At 51.5% G+C, this 17,536-nt stretch overlaps 1 protein-coding gene across 1 annotated transcript in view; it reads right to left on the bottom strand.

The window, feature by feature from the left end:
• Nucleotides 1–10,710: 10,710 nt before the first annotated feature.
• Nucleotides 10,711–17,536, bottom strand: part of Prrx2 (paired related homeobox 2) — a 37,156-nt gene continuing 30,330 nt past the window's right edge. The window contains exons 2-4 of the mRNA XM_075984458.1: nucleotides 13,448–13,635; nucleotides 12,439–12,617; nucleotides 10,711–11,168 (exon numbers count right to left, since the gene is read on the bottom strand). Coding sequence (XP_075840573.1) covers nucleotides 11,033–11,168; nucleotides 12,439–12,617; nucleotides 13,448–13,635 — 503 coding nt within the window. The 3' untranslated portion in view covers nucleotides 10,711–11,032. The remainder of the gene's footprint in view (nucleotides 11,169–12,438; nucleotides 12,618–13,447; nucleotides 13,636–17,536) is intronic.

Below are 17,536 nucleotides of genomic sequence, written 5' to 3'. Positions count from 1 at the left end.
GACTGGGTGATGTGAGCCGGCCCCCTTGGGGGAGGGGTCTGGGTGATGGAGCCGGCCCCTCGGAGGGGACTGGGTGATGGAGCTGGCCCCTCGGAGGGAACTGGGTGATGGAGCTGGCCCCCTCAGAGGGGACTGGGTGATGGAGCTGGCCCCTCGGAGGGAACTGGGTGATGGAGCTGGCCCCTCGGAGGGGTCTGGGTGATGGAGCCGGCCCCCTCAGAGGGGACTGGGTGACTGAGTCGGCCCCTCGGAGGGGTCTGGGTGATGTGAGCCGGCCCCCTTGGAGGAGGGGTCTGGGTGATGGAGCTGGCCCCTCGGAGGGGTCTGGGTGATGGAGTCGGCCCCCTCAGAGGGGACTGGGTGACTGAGTCGGCCCCTCAGAGGGGACTGGGTGATGGAGCCGGCCCCTCGGAGGGGACTGGGTGATGGAGCTGGCCCCCTCAGAGGCCCTGAGGGTCCACTCCTGCAGTACTTCCTCAATCCTGCCCCTTAGCACTGCGGTGGGAAAGACAGCACGGCAAGGGACAGTGACGGCCCCCTTTGCAGTAAGGCTGGGAGCACTGATCAGGGGTCCTGTGACCCCAGCTGCCATAGTGACACTGACATTGGTCGGAAACTGGAAGGAAATTCAAGTGGGCTGGGTGTGACAGAGCACACCTTTAATCCTAGCACACTGGAGACAGAGGCAAGGAGATCTCTGAGTTGGAGACCAGCCTGGTCTACAAAGCGAGACCTTCTCATAAAAGAAAGCCAAGAAATCCAACTGTGAGGGTGGGAAGAAGTCAGTCCCGGTGTGCTATGGTGTGAAGCTGGGGCTGGTGGGAAATCAGGGTAAGAGGCCCCAAGGGTGGCCAGGGAGAACACAGAGTGGGGTGGATACCTAAGTAAGTGACCTGGTGGGCCACATATGACCCTTACGCTTCAAGTGCCTTGGACAGTGGACAGCTATGCTCATGAGTAAGAGAGAGGTGGGGACAGTGGCTCCAGCGTGGTACCACTGGGCAACGGGGCAGGAACCGAGAGACAGGACCTTGAGACCTGTTCTTTTCCAGCCTTCACGGTAGGGAATGCAGGGAGTGGCCTCTTGACTGCGAATCTAGGCTCAAGACAGGCAGCAGCGTGGCTCCAGCCCACAGCACAGGGTAGAGCAGGTGCACTGCCCAGGGAGGCAGCTTGGCCAGTACCATCTGCTGAGCCAGCCAGAGGTGGCGGCACACAGTGCCTGAAGCTCCCTCCAGTCCTGGTACTACACCAGCAACTCTTGCCTTCTCTAGCTGGCCTGGTCTCTTGTCTTGTCCATTTCCCCAACTCCACCCAGACAGGACCAGTCCCTCCTCACCTAGGATCAGACACAGGGAAGGGTGTAGCTAGGCTTGGGGTCCTGGGGTGGAAGCAGCAGCCTGGAGCCTTAGAGTCCTAGACTTAGGAGCAGGGCAAGGACTTAATGGAGCCTCTAGGAGCCTGGGAAACTGGAGCTGTCTAAAGTTGGTGCCCAGGGTCTTGGGAACATGCCCTAACCTCTGAGTGAGCAGGGGAGGCCAGGGCCAAGATGGGGTTTATACAAACCCAAGGGACAGTAGTCAACTGTAATATTTTTTTTGTTTTTTGTTTTTGTTTTTGTTTTTGTTTTTTTAACTAGCTCTGTAGACCAGGCTGGCCTCAAACTCACAGAGATCCGCCTGCCTCTGCCTCCCGAGTGCTGGGATTAAAGGCGTGCGCCACCATCGCCCGGCTCAACTGTAATATTTTTTTTAAAAAAGTCTGTCTGTATTCTTTGTGTGTATGTGGGTACATGTGTCATGCATGGTACATATGTGGAAGCCAGAGGACCACCTGAAATCAGTGCTCTTCTACCTTCTGGGCCCAGGGACTGAACTGAGATCCTTAGGCAACAAGGCCCTGCTTCGGTCTCTCAGGCCTCCATCCAGCCTGGGCCTTACCTTGCTGAGTTCTCTCCTGTCCTAGTCCAGGAATTCAGAGCAAGAGCCTTTACCTGCTGAGTTATCTTGCTGGCCCTTGCAACCTGTGGCTCCCACTCCGTAGACGAGGCTGGCCGTGGATTTGCCTGAGATCTGGGATTATTGACATGTGGCAATGACATTAAGTTTAGTGTGACCCTGCCATTCCACCTTCCTGGACACCTCACCATTCATTCAGCCAGCTCTGGGTGTCGGGTAATTAATTTCCCAGGGTGCACTGCATGTGCTTGCCCAGGTATCTTCACACATCAATCCCTGCTGGAGCCACAGGTTAGTGCCCCCACACCAGCTCACATAGATTTCTTTTTGGTCTCATCTTGTAGCCCAGGGTAGCCCTGTAACTCACCACGTTGCCTAAGTAAGCCTAGAACTCAGTGTGGGCCAGGCTGGCCTCAAAACCAAACAGCCAGGCGTGGTGGTACACACCTTCAATCCCAGCACTCAGGAGGCTGAGGCAGGTGGGTCACTGTATCAAACAAACAAAAACGGAATAGTTTCATTTTTTTAGCCTAAGCTTGCCTCTAGATTTACGCAATCCACCTGCCTCAGGCTCCTACATTTGAAAATCACAAGCGTGCGAGGTTTTCTTTTTTTAAAAAAATTATTCCATGTGTTATGAGTGTTTTACCTAAAGGATGGATGTGTACTAGGGGTGGCCTGGTGACCTCGAATACCTGAAGGCATCCGGTCCCCTGGGACTGAAGTTTCAGGTGGTTATAAGCCACTATGTGGCACCAAATTTGGGTCCTCTGCAAGAGCAGCCAGCACTTTTAACCATCGAACTGTATCTCTTTTTTTTTTTTAAATATTTATTTATTATGTATACAATATTCTGTCTGTGTGTATGCCTGCAGGCCAGAAGAGGGCACCAGACCCCATTACAGATGGTTGTGAGCCACCATGTGGTTGCTGGGAATTGAACTCAGGACCTTTGGAAGAGGAGGCAATGCTCTTAACCTCTGAGCCATCTCTCCAGCCCCTCGAACTGTATCTCTAGTCCCAGAAATGTTTGTTGTTGGTGTGTTTTGTGTTTTTATCGTTTGTTTGTTGTTTTTAAACCAAAGGTAATTAGTGAAGCAAGGTCTCACATTCCTAAACCTCCCTTCCCCAGTCTCTTCGAAGAGATTAGCCAATCACATCAGATCGTGAAGTCCCGACCTCCCACCAATGGGATGAGCCACTGCCTCCATGGGGGATAAAGGAAGCCTTACTGGCCCAGTTGTGTTGATAGCCTGGTTTTTGTTGTGGCCCATTCTTTTTGCAGAATGAACTGCTTGGCTGAATACTTTGGTTTTATTTGTGTGCGTTCCTTTGTGCTGTTTCTTTGTGATTATTTCTAATGCAGGCAAGAGTCATCATGCCCAAGTTTCTAAAGTTTGTTTGTGAGGCTTGCGGTACCTACAAGCACTCTCTGAAAAGATGGTGTTAATTTGGATAGGATACATATTTTTGAAGTCTTGTTCATTTTTGTCTCAGGGTAATTTACAAGGGAAATACAGAAAGGAGGAGACCACAAACGGCCTGCCATTCAGAGGAAAGAGCTGATCATGTGATGGTTTTTGACTTTCCTTTTTTTTTTTTCTTTTGGGGGTGGTGATTTTCAAGACAGGGCTTATCTCTGTAGCTTTGGGGCCTGTCCTAGAACTCTGTAGACCAGGCTGGCCTCGAACTCACAGAGATCCACCTGCGTGCCACCACCGCCTGGCTTTTTTTAAAAAAATTATTGAGGCTGGAGAGATGGCTCAGCAGTTAAGAGCACTGGCTGCTCTTCCAAAGGTCCTGAGTTCAATTCCCTGCAACCACATGGTGGCTCACAACCATCTGTAATGATATTTGGCGCCCTCTTCTGGCGTGAGGGCATACATGGAGGCAGAATGTTGTATACATAATAATTTTAAAAAATTTATTGAAAAATTTAAGCACATTCTGGAATGTAACAGACAGGTTGTGTAAGACAGTGGCCCAGGCTTCGGGGCCCACTGGCCTCTCCTTAAAGCTCCCTTTAGCACGATTTCCATTGTTGCTGCTGTAGCCTGGTACACAATGTCGGTAGCTCACTAGCTGCCGATTTGACCAACTTCATCTTGCGAAGTTTGGATGAAGAAAATAATAAGGAGGGGCTGGAGAGATGGCTCAGTGGTTAAGAGCACTGGCTGCTCTTCCAGAGGTCCTGAGTTCAATTCCCAGCAACCACATGGTAGCTCACAGCCATCTCTAATGAGATCAGGTGCCTTCTTCTGGTCAGCAAGCATACAGACAGACAGAACACTGTATACATAATTAATAAATAAATCTTAAAAAAAATAATAAGGAGTCTCTATGAGATAATGTTGTTTTTTGCTGACTTGACTAAAAGTGAGGGTCTTCTGGGAAGAGGGTACCTCAGTTGAAGAAAATGTCTCCATCAAGTTGGCCCGAAGGGGATTTCCTTCACTGATGATTGACCGTGGAGGGTCCAGCCCACCGTGGGCAGTGCCACCCCCTGGGCTGTCTAAGAACAGCCAATAAGCAGAGTTCCTCCATGGCCTCTGCTCCAGGCTCCTGCCTTGAGTTCCTGCCCTGGCATCCTTTCTTGATGGACTGAGCTGTAAGGTGATAAAATCCCTTTCTTCCCCAGGTCCATTTGGTCAGGTGTTTATGCAGGAGCTTTTAGCAGGAGAAAGCAAAGCAGGGCCCTTCCCCTTTCTGTTTGCCAAACAGAAACTCACAGCGTGGAATCATTCTGGGGTTTTGTTGTTGTTTGGCTGGTTTGGTTTTTCCAGACAAGATTTCTCTGTAACTTTGGCTGTCCTGGAACTCACAGAGATCCACCTGCCTCTGCCTTGCAAGTGCCGGGATTAAAGGAGTGCTCCACACCACCCAGTCATCTTGTCTTTTATTTTTGCTTTATTTGTTGACAGTCTAGAACTTGGCTGTTTTTTTAACACACTACTTTATTAACCTTTTGAAAATTTAAATGTGTTTTTTATCATAATTATCACCCCCTAACTCTTCCCAGATCCACCCCGCCTCCCTATTCTTCTTCCTCTTGATAAAAACCCACCATCCCTGCACCAAGTGTGAGAAGCCAAGCTCTCTAGACAGGGGGGCTCATTCCCTTGTCCAGTAGGAGTATCCTTCCTTCCTCCTTCCCTCCCTCCCTTCCTCCCTCCCTTTCTTCCTTCCTTCCTTTTCTTCTCTCTGCCCTCTCAAGACAGGGTCTCTCAATATAGCCTACCAGTCTTGAAACTCATTATGTAGACCATGCTGGCCTCAAACTCACAGAGATCTGCCTGCACCTACCTCCCAAGTGCTTGGATTAAAACTGTGGGCTACCATGCCTGGCAGGAAACATTTTTCAAGATTTATTTTTTTTTTTGAGATTGTTATTTTATGTGTGTGTTTGCCTGCATGTGTGTCTGTGTAGCACGTGTGTGCACTGCCCATAGAGGTCAGAAGAGAGCAACAGAATGAGCTCTCCTTTGACCCAGGCCTGGAGTGGCAGACAGTCGAGAGCCATCATGTAGACACTGGGATTAAACTCAGGTCCTCTGGAAGAGCAGCAGTTGCTCTTAAGTGCTGAACCCACTCTCCAGTCCCTAAAGATTTATTTTTATTTTTAGATATCAATATATCAATATATATATCAATATATATATATATCAATATATATATATATATATATATATATATATCCAGGAATGCAGGAATGGTTGCACACTCCTTTAGTTCCAACACTAGGGAGACAGAGACAGAAGAAGATGGATCACCACGTTTGAGGCCAGCCTGGTCTACAGAGTGAGTTCCAGGACAATCAGGGGCCCACAGAGAAACCCTGCCACAAAAACAAAACAACAACCAACAATGTTATGCATATTTCTATGTATGTCTCTGTGTGTGCATGTGCATGCATGTGTGCACGTGCCTCCTCATTAGAGAGCACCAGATCCCCTAGAGCTGGACCTGGTTGTTGGACCTGAACTCGGGTCTTCTGCAAGAGCAGCGCCATGCTGTCTTTCCAGTCCCATAGGGGGAGCATTTTGACTTCTTTGTCTCCCCTCACTCTGCTCCTCCGCAGTAAAGACTGCTGGATGTGTGGCTCAGCTGGGAGGGTACTTGCCCAGTTAGCATGAGCAAAGCCCTACGTTCCATCCCTGGCACCACATAGACCAGCTGGGAGGAGGCCTGAAGTGCCTTGCTCAAGGCCCTGAGCCACAAACTGTGGTCTTTTGCTGATATTATTTTCAACTCTTTGTCTCTGTCTCTCTGTCTGTCTGTCTGTGTCTGTTGTAAGAAATAAAAGCAGACACAATGCCCCCCTTCCTTTGGTCAAATAAGCAAAGCCAAGGGAGAATGGAGTCCAAGTCCTCCTGGGCTAGGCTGGGGCCTCAGGTGCCGTGGCTGCATAGAAAGATGACAGCCTGGGACGAGTGCCCAGGAAGCTGCTCGCACGCGGCTCTGCAGCCAGGCTCAGCAGGACGGTGGTGTTTAACGGTCTCCACTTCGCTGAGAGGCAGGTCGCCCTCTCTCAGCTTCCTAGCACAGCATGTGCAAACCATTAAGTTGGTTTATTTTTTCTAGAGTGCCAGAGTGGAAGTGACACAGACAGCCTCACGGTCACCCGTGGGAACATGACCTCCAGCATTTTCCGAAGCTGGCATTTCTGGGGCCCACCTTCCAGGCCCCCCTCAGTGGAACCCCGTGTCGACAGCCATCAGTCTTCAGTTCTTTGTGGTACTTTGCTTTGGGGGACCTATAGAGTAGAAGTGGGTAGGGCTAGGAGTAGGGTGGGGTGGAGGGATGGTTCGATGTTAAGGAGATCTGTTGTTCTTGCAGAAGACCCAGCTTTGGTTCCCAGTGCCCACATCAGGGAGCTCAGGACTGCCTGTCACTCCAGTTCCAGGGGATCTGATGCCTTCTTCTGGCCTCCACAGGCACCTGCAGGTCTGTGGTACACACACACGTACACACACACACACACACACACACACACACACACACACACACACAGAAGCACATACATATAAATAAAAATAGATTTAAAAAATTTTAAATAGAAGGATGGGATGTGTCTCCAGTCAACTCTGGCTCCCTGACTTGGTACCCGGGAAGCCTGTTTCCACATCCACTCATGTTAAGCGAGGGGAAAAAGGGTATCTCTGCAGCCTGTGAGTTGGACTATTGCTGATACAACTCCTCAGGTAAAGGGAGAAGCGAACACTGTGTGCTGCAGACCAGTTAGGCATAGCCAGCTTCTAGAAACTTCCTAGAGGCAGGTCCTATATTCAGGTCTCTCATCTAGGGTATCCTTGGCATTCAAGCCTCCCTTTGTTCCTCAGCCACCTAGTCATCCACTCAGGCCTGTCCCGCTTCTATGGCATCTTCCACATTTGCCCATACTGCCTCCATATGGTCCAAACCGCTGCCCAGGAGGAGGCCTGGACATCTGCCTCAGTTTCTGACGAAGGCCAGAGGGCATGTTCCTCCTCTCAGCACCCCACTCCCCTGAACCAGCCTTGGCCCAAAGAGAAGCCTCTGAACTGCCTCAAGACCTGTTGTGCTCGCTGGGCCCCTGAGGCACTCCTTCATAGTCTTAGGCTAATGGTGTGCTCACTCCCGTAGCGGTTGCGGAGAATCCCCTGCTCTCTGCCCTAAACCCTTACTCCCCATCCAGAACCTGGAGCCCATGTTGAGTGCGTCGTAGACTCAGCGAATGAGTGACAGAGGCCCAGGGAATGCACACCCAGAGCAGAAGACATGGCTCCGGGGTCTGGGACACAGTGCAGAGTGCAGAGAGCCCCGCATTCAACCTCCAGAACCATATAAACCTGGCACCGGCAAATCCCTGTCATCTCTGTACCTGGGAGACAGAGCCTGGAGAATCAGGAGTGTTGGGGACTGCGGACCGCCGGACCCTGAATTTCTTGTAAACAACTTGTTTCCCTCTGCTCTGAGCAGCCTGCAGCTGCTCTGAGCACGAGACTCTGATGGCAATTCTGGTGGGGCTGCAGCTGAACTATCCAAGAGTTGGGCGTGGCCAGAGCCCTATAGAAGCTGCCCCCAGCACAATAAAGTGGGCATTCTTGGCACTTTTGTCTCAAGGATGTCTCTATGGCCCCGTCTGTCTGTATGTCTCTGTCTGTGTTTGTATGTTTTTAAATCTTAGCACATAGTGTGAAGATGGAACGGAACCGGTGTAGTTTTACACAGGAGTTCAAGGCCAACCTGGAACTCCATAACACCCTGTCTCAAAACACAAAACATGGACATAACTGCTCATGCCCCAGCCCAGGGCACAGGCCTCCTCTGGCTTTGGCTGGGTCCTTACCTTCAGATGGGCTGTAAGACAGCAGCAGAATGCCCATTTCTCTGCCTTCAGTCCCAAACAAGCCCATATGACCGAGGTCCCTGTTGCCAAGGAAGTAAGTCCCACCACATCCAGGCGTCCACCCTCAAAAGACCATGAACCCACAAGGGCAAGGTCTTTGTGCCGGGATTCCAGGGCGGGTAGAGAAGAAAGCCGAGGGCTGTAATGAAGAGGGTGGAGTCTGAACCCTCACTTCACCCGGAACCTCCGCTCCAACCTTCAGAGGCATTTCCTGTAGCCCAGGCTGGCCTCCAACTCACTGTAGCCAAGGATGACTTTGAACTTCTGATCCTTCAGCCTTTCTCAACTGCTGGGATTCAGGTGTGCACTGCCATGTCTACTTTTAGGTGGTGGTGGGAGTGGAGTCCTGGACTTTGTGCATGCTGGGCAAGCACTTTATCAGCAAAGCTACGTCCCCAGCCTTCTAGAGAAACACTGATGCCCAGGGGCTGAAGGGATGGCTTAGTGGTTAAGAGTGCTTGCTGCTCTTTCAGATGGATGGATGTTTGGTTCCTAGCACCCGTATCTAGGCAATTCTCTGCATATAACTCCAACGCCAGGTGATCTGATGCCCTCTTCTGGCCTCTTTGGGAACTTCACTACATATGTATCTCGTGTGTCTCACTCTCTCTGTCTCTCTGTCTCTCTGTCTCTCTCTCTCTGTCTCTCTCTCTCTCTCTCTCTCTCTCTCTCTCTCTCTCTCTCTCTCACACACACACACACACACACAAATGATGCCCATCTGAGTGTGGTGGTCCATGGTCATCACTCAGGAAGTGGAGTCTGGAGGATCAGGAGTTCAAGGTCATCCTGATTTACAGTATGTCCTGGGTATAAGAATAGCGTGTTTTAGGCTGTCTCAAGTGCCACACTTCATGGAATATGAGCTAGAGGGGCAGATATGGGAAAGTTATCCCACTGCACTAACCACATCTAGATAGGCTATGCCAGCATTCTGAGGGGTCCCTCTCACCTGCCACTCCTGGAACAAGTCATCATGGTGACTAGGGGCTGTCTTGGGATTTCTGTTGACTGAAAAGCTGTACTCTTCCGGGGCTGGGGAGTCTCTGTCCCCCTCTCATTGCCTGCGAACCTCCTCGATGATGACACTGGCTGGTAGCACATGGCCCCTGTCATCCCACTTCGGCCTGGAAGGGAGGAAGGGGTAGACCTCATGGCCTCAGCTCTCAGCACTGTGTCAGGAGTCTGTCTAGGACCTCAGGGCTGGGCCCGTCTGTGATTTTTTTTTTTTTTGGTTTTTCGAGACAGGGTTTCTCTGTAGCTTTGGGGCCTGTCCTAGAACTAGCTCTTGTAGACCAGGCTGGCCTCAAACTCACAGAGATCCGCCTGCCTCTGCCTCCCAAGTGCTGGGATTAAAGGCGTGCGCCACCACTGCCCAGTGTGATTTTTTTTTAATGTTAAAAACGTTTTTTAATGTATAACAATGTATGTCTGTGTGTGTACCAAATGGGAGCCCACAGAAGCCAGAGGAGGATACTGGATCTCCTAGAGCTGGAGTTACGGAAGCAGCTTACTGTGTGTTCTGTGAACTAAACTCAGGTCCTCTGGAAGAGCAGCAAGTGCTCTTAGCCACTAAGCCATCTCTGCGGCCCTGTGATGATTAGCTTTAATTGTCATTCCAGCACAACATGGAGTCACCCCATGAAGAAAGTCTCAGTGAGGGCTGTCTGAGTCAAGCTGGCTATGGCCATGCCTGTGGCAGGCCGTCTTGATTACATGAATTGATGCAGGAAGACCCGTCCATTGTGGGCAGCTCCTGAACTACGGAAGCCGAGAGAGGGAGTCAAGCAATAACATATAAAGTCACTGCTCTTGACTACGGGTGTTACCAGCCACTTCAAGGTCCTCGGCTTCGTCACAGTGGTGGATGTACCTGGAATTATGAGCTGAGGTAATTCCTTTCTCCCTTAAGCTTCTCTTTGCCAGTGTATTTTGTCCCAGCAATTGGAAAGGAAACTAGGGTTCTCTCAATGGCCAAATGACCAGAGGATGGCACACTTCTGCACATGCTCAGTGGAAAGAATTTAAACCTAGCACCAGTCCCCACACTCTGGGCGTGGCCATACCAGAAAGAGATGTCCCCTGGCCATTCACCCAGCAAGACTCCTCCAGAGCCTCCAGGTGTACCCATGGGTCTCAGAATAGGAAATGAAGCCTGGGGCAGGTTCTGCCTTCTGCCCCCTCTCCCTTCTGGGGACCCTGTGGGGTGACAGCGCAGGCAGTGAGCCCCACCGAAGCTGCTGTATGAGCCAGTCCAGGCCCAGTGCCACCCGCAAACTGCTACCTGTCGGGAGGGCTGTGATCCAGCCAGCCAAGTGCTGGCACCCTCTGCGAGCACCCGCTGTGCCCTTCTGAAGTCTCGTGGAGCTTAAGAAAAATGGTTTTATTCCTTAAAGACAAAAGCTTTTTGGTTTTAATACATAAGTGAGTTCCTTGGCGGACTCCTGTTCCGCCCTCCGGCCAGGCCACTCCAGGGACCTCAGGCCACAGTCTCGGCCACCATAGGCAGAGAGATGTTCACCGGCGCTTCTAGAACCCAGCAGGCCTCTGGAACTCAGGAAGCTGGGGTGAAGAGAAGGCACAGGAGAGGCTGCCCAGTCTCCCTGGGGACAGACGCAGACAAGGCCACTTCCATTGGTGCTGTCTGTCACTGGGTCAGGAAGGAGGCTGGACCCAGTGCACACTGTCAGTTCACTGTGGGCACCTGGCTGTGGTGCAGGCTGAACTCTTTGGCCTTGAGGCGCAGGCTGGCGATGCTGTTGGCCATGTTGACCCCAGGGGTGGCAGGACTTGAGCCTCCGGGGCTGTAGGGAGGCACAGAGCTGGGAAGACAGGAAACACAGGAACCCATTGGTGCATCTGGCTAGTCCTATTTCCTTTGATGAGTTCAGGGTGGCTCCCACCAGGGTGGCAGGGTCAGGGGAGGAGACAAGCATCCAGAGGTAGGACTGGGTCAAAGGAGCCTGCCTAGTCCAGTGCAGTGGCTCACACCACTATAACCCTAATATCTGGGGTGCTGAGGCGGGAGGATGGCCTAGGCTACGGAGTGAGACCATCACCTTTTATTTGTTGGCATTTCTCTCTACGTGGAGACCCTCCTGAGAGTGGGACGTGTGCTCTCTGTCCCATGGCACAGCTCTGGGTGAGGATGGACCAGGGAGGGAGGCTGGAGACCCAGGAGCCACACAAACTAACGCACAGGTGAGGGGATGGAGCTGTGGGATATGACGGCCCGACTCCTAGCACCCGCTCCTTTCCACCTGACCATCTTGGAGGGAGCCATTTTAAAAAAAGACTTATTTTCCTTTTTATTTATGTATATGAGTGTCTGCCTATATGTATGTCATTACACCACATGATTGCCTACATGTGTCATTATACCATATGATTGCCTGCATGTCATTATACCATACGATTGCATATGACTACATGTATGTCATTACACCATATGATTGCCTGCATGTGTCATCACACCATGATTGCCTCCATGTATGTCATTACAGCATATGATTGCATATGACTACATGTATGTCATTACACCAAATGAGTGTCTTGTCCCGGTGGAGTGTAAAAGGTGTCAGATCACCTGTACCTGGAGTTACAGATGGCTGTAAGCTACCACATGAGTGCTGGGAACTGAACCCAGGGCCTCTGTGAGAGTAGCCAGCACTCTTAACCTCTGAAGCCATCTTTCTAGCCCAAAGAAGGAGTTTATTTTATTTGTTTGTTTTAAGCAACAAAGCCACTCCTCTACATGGCTCTAGACCCAGCCAGGATTACAGGACGGGAAAACTTGCCCTCAGCGTTCCCAGACTGTCTCCCGCCTGGGGGATGGACACAGGCGTGGGTCTAGCTACCTCGGGGTAGAGCCCACACTTTGCTCTCCTCCAGGCAGGTCTGGCTTCTCCTCCCTCCACACGCAGGTGCATACACACGTGCACATCAATGCTTGTGTGGACACACGCATGCTCATGATCCTGTGCATACCTGAGCACTCACGCAGGCTCGTAAACACCCACATGTATGCACAAGCATCCATACACCATGCAAGCTCTCCCCAGAGAGGTGGCCCCAAGGAGCCCCCAGTCTCACCTGTAGGGAGATGATGCTGGCCAAGACAGATAATCCGGGTTCAGCGCCGTAGGTCGGGGGGCCACCGGCTGCTCAATGGCGGTCTCCTGGCCATAAGACTTGAGCAGCGAGGCAGAGCGGGTAGCCAGCATGGCACGTTCGTTCCGGCGAAACTTGGCACGGCGGTTCTGGAACCAGACCTGAGAGGGAGAGCGTGGCAGGTGGGGTCCGGCAGATTTTGAGGGGAACTACATCCTTGTGGATCTGGGCACATAATGTGCTGTCCCAGCCCTGAGCTGGTGGCTTCATTCTCTGACCTTTGGACTCCTGCTCTAGAATGGGGGTGATCAACAGTGCCTGCATCATAAACCGGGAGCAGGACATGTGAAAAAGAAATCAGTTGGGGGGGGTGAGCCCTTGGGTCCTGGGATAACGTGGGCTCCCAGGTGGGCACCCAGGACAGAGCTGGCAAAGGACAGCTGAAAAGTCAATAATTTCTTCTTTTACTGTTTTTTAAGACAGGGTTTCTCTGTGTACCCTTGGCTGCTCACCTTTCTCTCTCTCCCGCTGAGCCTGGGCTTGCCTGGTCTAGACTGGCTCCGATGATCCCCCAGGGTCCTTCTGTCTCCACTTCTCCGGCATGGCGTTACAGGTGTACAGTGTCCCTCCCAGCTCTTTAGGGTGCTGGGTATCTGCGCTTGGGTCCTCATGCCACGGCAGGCACTTTGTCTGCTGAGCCGTCTTCCCACCCCCCGCTCTGCGTTTTTACACAAGCGTCGGCTCCCTGAATGGTAACAGCCTGCACTCTTTCTAGGTGCATTTTCAGGGAGAAACTGATGGGGTTGGACATCTCGCTCCTTCCACGTCACCAGCTGTAGCAAGGCTTTCATCTGAACTTCATTCTCCTGGCTCGGAATGCTCCGAGCTCACCCCCACCTCCCCAGGCAAGTACCTGCCCCCTGGCCCACCAGTGGCCACCAGTCTGGATGGCCATTCCTCTTCTGGGAGCCTCTGGATGGGTCCCACTTACCTGGACACGTGCCTCGCTGAGGTTGACGCGCCGGGCCAGCTCCTCACGCACAAAGGCGTCGGGGTAGTGTGTGCGCTCAAACACTCTCTCCAGTGCCTGCAGCTGGCTACTGTTGAACGTGGTTCGGTTCCGGCGCTGCTTCTTCTTTCTCTTGGTGGCACTGCCACGGCCCGGGCTAGGACACTCACCTAAGGAAAGATGGAGGGTCAGCAGACTGGCTGCACGGTGCCCACAATGTCCCTAGTGACATATGGGGTCCCCGTGGCCCTGTCCGGGGATGTCCACAGTATCAGCAATCTGTTCCTCTTACACTGGCTTTCCTGTGTCTACTTTGCAGATGGCCTCAGACCTGAGGGGTGGGACATATCCTGCTACCTTTTGCTTATGTTCACATATCACTCACCCACCTATTAGTGGTATGAATGAACTACCCATTCACACATCCATCACCCATATATCATCCATCCATCCATCCATCCATCCATCCATCCATCCATATACCCATCTACATATCCATCTACCTGCCTGTCAATTCATCCATCCATCCCCCCACCCATCCATCTATCCACCTCTCCATATATACATCCATCCCTTATCCATTTGTCCATTCATCCATATATCAACCCATCCACCCATCCACATATCCATTCATCTACTTGCCAGTCCATCCACCCACCCACCCACTCATCCATCCATCCATCCATCCCTCCATCCATCCATCATTCCCTCACCTAGCCATATATCAATCCATCTGCCTGTCCACCATCCATCCATCCATCCATCCATCCACTCCCTCATTTGGCCATATATCAATCCATCTGCCCATCCATCCATCCATCCATCCATCCATCCATTATTCACTTCTTTGAGACAGTGTCTCTCTAGATAGACTTTGTGGTCAGCAAGCTCCCCAGGATCTGCCTATCTATGCCCCCACCCTGGTGCTGCAGTTACAGGTACCCAGGATTTTCACATAGATGCTGGGGACCTGCAAGCTTACACAGCAAGCATGTTGCCTACTGAGCTACTCCCAGCTCCTAAAATGTGTGCTTTAATAGCCAAGAAACATCGTCTACCACAGTGCCATGTCCAGCCAACACAGGAGCCCCAGCTTCTCCATCCTGTGCCCCATGGTTCACACGATTGCAACACACAACCTTAAAGGCTAATACGCGTGCTGCCATGCCATGCGTGTGGGGCTCTGACTGGGTTGTTTTATTTACTAATATTCTGGAACCTTCCATCTCTGCACACTTGATTCTGTTTTCCCTCTTGTTCCGCCTTCTATTTGCAGGAGCCAGTTTTTTAATGAGCTTTTTTATATTGTATTTTGTGTACATTGGTGTTTTGCCTGAGTGTATGTCTGTGTGAGGGTGTTAGATCTCCTTGAACTAGAACTACAGACAGGTGTGGGCTGCCATGTAGGTGCTGGGAATTGAACCTGGGTCCTCTGGAAGAGCAGATCTTAACCACTGAGCTGTATCTGTAGCCCTTTAGTTTCTGCCCCCCCCCAGTATTGTTCTTGTTTTTCAAGTATAATAAAATATGTGTAGTAGAGGAAGTGTCGTTTGCACTGATCATTCATCCCAATAAGCCTTCCTGGGGCAGTTGGTGAACGGGACCGTCTTCTTGCTTCTCTTCACGGCTGCATGCTATTTACCCCTTATGCAACTATGCTGTAGCTTGTTCACAGGGTCCTCACGATAGACACTTGGTGTGTTTCCAATCTTTTAAAGCTAAAAGAATATTATAGCCGGGCAGTGGTGGTGCACGCATTTAATCCCAGCACTCAGGAGGCAGAGGTAGGTGGATCTCTGTGAGTTCGAGGCCAGTCTGTTCTACAAGAGTGAGTTCCGTGACAGGCTCCAAAGCTACAGAGAAACCCTGTCTTGAAAAACTAAGGTGATATCACAATGAATCCCCCATGCAAACAGAAGCATCTGTTTTCGCTGTGCATCTTGGCTACAGATGTTTAGAGGTGGGAGTAGTGGCCAGTGTGCAGGTGTGGTCCAGTACCCTATAGTCTGCCCCATTCCTTTCCCCATCACTACTGCTTGGGAGGCCGTGGTGTCTGCTGCTCAGTCATCAGAGCCTGCTGTCAGGCCATCTTTGGGACTTTGATACATACTTTGTACTTTGTTTCTTTAATGACACATTCCTCCCTGGATTTGATACTCAAAGAAAACCCCGTAGCTCGTAGCTTGGGAGCAGAGTGCTTGCCTGGCAGGGGGAGGCTCTGGGTTTTGTCCCTAGCACGGCAGAAGAGAGTGAGTGTGTTCCTTGAGGGAGAGGGAAATGAAGAAAGGCCATCAGGATAGTTCAGTGGCCAAGGGCACTTGCAGACAAGCCTGACTGCCTGAGTTCAATCCCCAGGACCTGGTAGAAGACGAGAACTGAACTGACTCCCATGAAAAATGTCCCCCGACCTCCACGGGAACACTAGGGCATACAGATCCCCCACCCAACTATCCACACACTCACAAAACAAACAAAAATGTAATTTTTCCTTTTGAGACATGGTTTCTCTGTATAGCTGTAGCTGTCCTGGAACTCAATTGGTAGACCATGGTGGCCTCGAACTCACAGCAATTCTCAGGCCTCTGACTCCTGAGTGCTGGGATTAGAGAAAACTATGTCCAGCCCCTGATCGATTTATTTATTTTCAATACTGGGGGTGGAACCAGGGTCTCGTGCTCGACACTGAGCTACAGTCAAGCCCTGCAGACAGTTTTGTTTATCAGGGGTGCTAGTGCGACTCACAGCAAGTTAGGGATGCCAGTCAGGGTGCTCCAGCACGCAGGCCAGCCCTGCCCCCATGTCCAGGCATCCTCTGCTCCAAAGTGCAGCAGCTGACTGAGCAGGAGCTAATCTCCAGAGTGTTCCCATTTGGGGAAATACTTGCAAACATGAGCCGAACGAAAGGGAGAGGCAGTGGTGAGGGAACGCGGTATAGCTGGTGCAAGCTGGCCTTGTCACCTGTTCCCTCCCCCTGGCCCCTTGTCACTCCACACCCCTGTCTGATCTTATGTGAAAAGGCTAAGATGGATGAGTGGGCCTGGTCCTGGGAATGTCCCCAACCCCACCCCTACCCCCACCCTCCAACCCCTGAACAGAAAAATAATCCTAAACCAAAATAACTAAGCCCGGGTGCTGAAAGAAAGTCAGGTGGTGAACAAGAGCCCAAAAGTAGAGATCGAAGCTTCGGGAACATGAGCCATCCCCAGAGCTGACTTCCGCCCTCCTTCAGGCAATGCCACTTGGGCATACACCCAATGCAGGAGGCATTTCAGCCAAAAAAGGAGAGTTTTTCTGGAAGTTTCTGGGCAATTGGAAACCGGGGGTGTTTAAATGAAAACCATTTTGCAGGCTTCCTCGCTGAGGGACTGTGGGAAGAAACCATGACACTTGGGGCCAGACATGCTGGTGGTGACTTACAGCAAAGGTTCCCAATGCCCAGACCCCTTCCCTGATGCCAGCAGGGGTCCATCAAGGGGCTTTAGTCATTGCCTCCCCACCCCCACTCCCTGGGTCACAACAGCAGGTCAGTTGGATGCAAAGCATTCCAGGAAAATCAGTCTGCACAAGAAATGATCTTAGTATCCTCCCACCAAAGTCCAGCATGGCTGTGAGGTGCTGAGCCACTTCACACATGGGGAAACTGAGGCTCTCAGGCCCTCTAATTCAAGGCTGTGTAGCTGGAGTTGGGACCCATGTCAGCTGAAAGGCTCAGTAGCCCCATCCCCATACAGTCCCCTTCCACAGCCACCTCACTCCCAGGCTTGGTGACACTGTCTGCCACAGCTCTCAGAGCCCATGGTGATGAGCCTCTAGCCCCATTGTCTCAACCAATTCAGAGATCCAGAGCCTCCCTGACAGACCTGAGCTTCCTAGAGGAAGTCTCTAGGTGGTTTTGGGACAATGGCTTGCTCTAAGACTCAAGCTGGTGTGAGTTGCAAAGCATTCTTAGTGCAAGAGCACAGACAGCCATTGCTCAACAAATGAGCCCTCCTGCTCTGTGCCACAGCCTAATCCTGTATCTTTCCCAGTACAGTGGTGGAAGAATGGAGACTCAGCTACCGCAAACCCAGG

This window comes from Microtus pennsylvanicus, chromosome 9 (genome assembly GCF_037038515.1).
Source record: "Microtus pennsylvanicus isolate mMicPen1 chromosome 9, mMicPen1.hap1, whole genome shotgun sequence".
NCBI classification, from domain to species: domain Eukaryota; kingdom Metazoa; phylum Chordata; class Mammalia; order Rodentia; family Cricetidae; genus Microtus; species Microtus pennsylvanicus.
The sequence above is the reverse complement of the archived record's forward strand: the minus strand, read 5'-3'. Positions and strand labels throughout refer to the sequence as shown.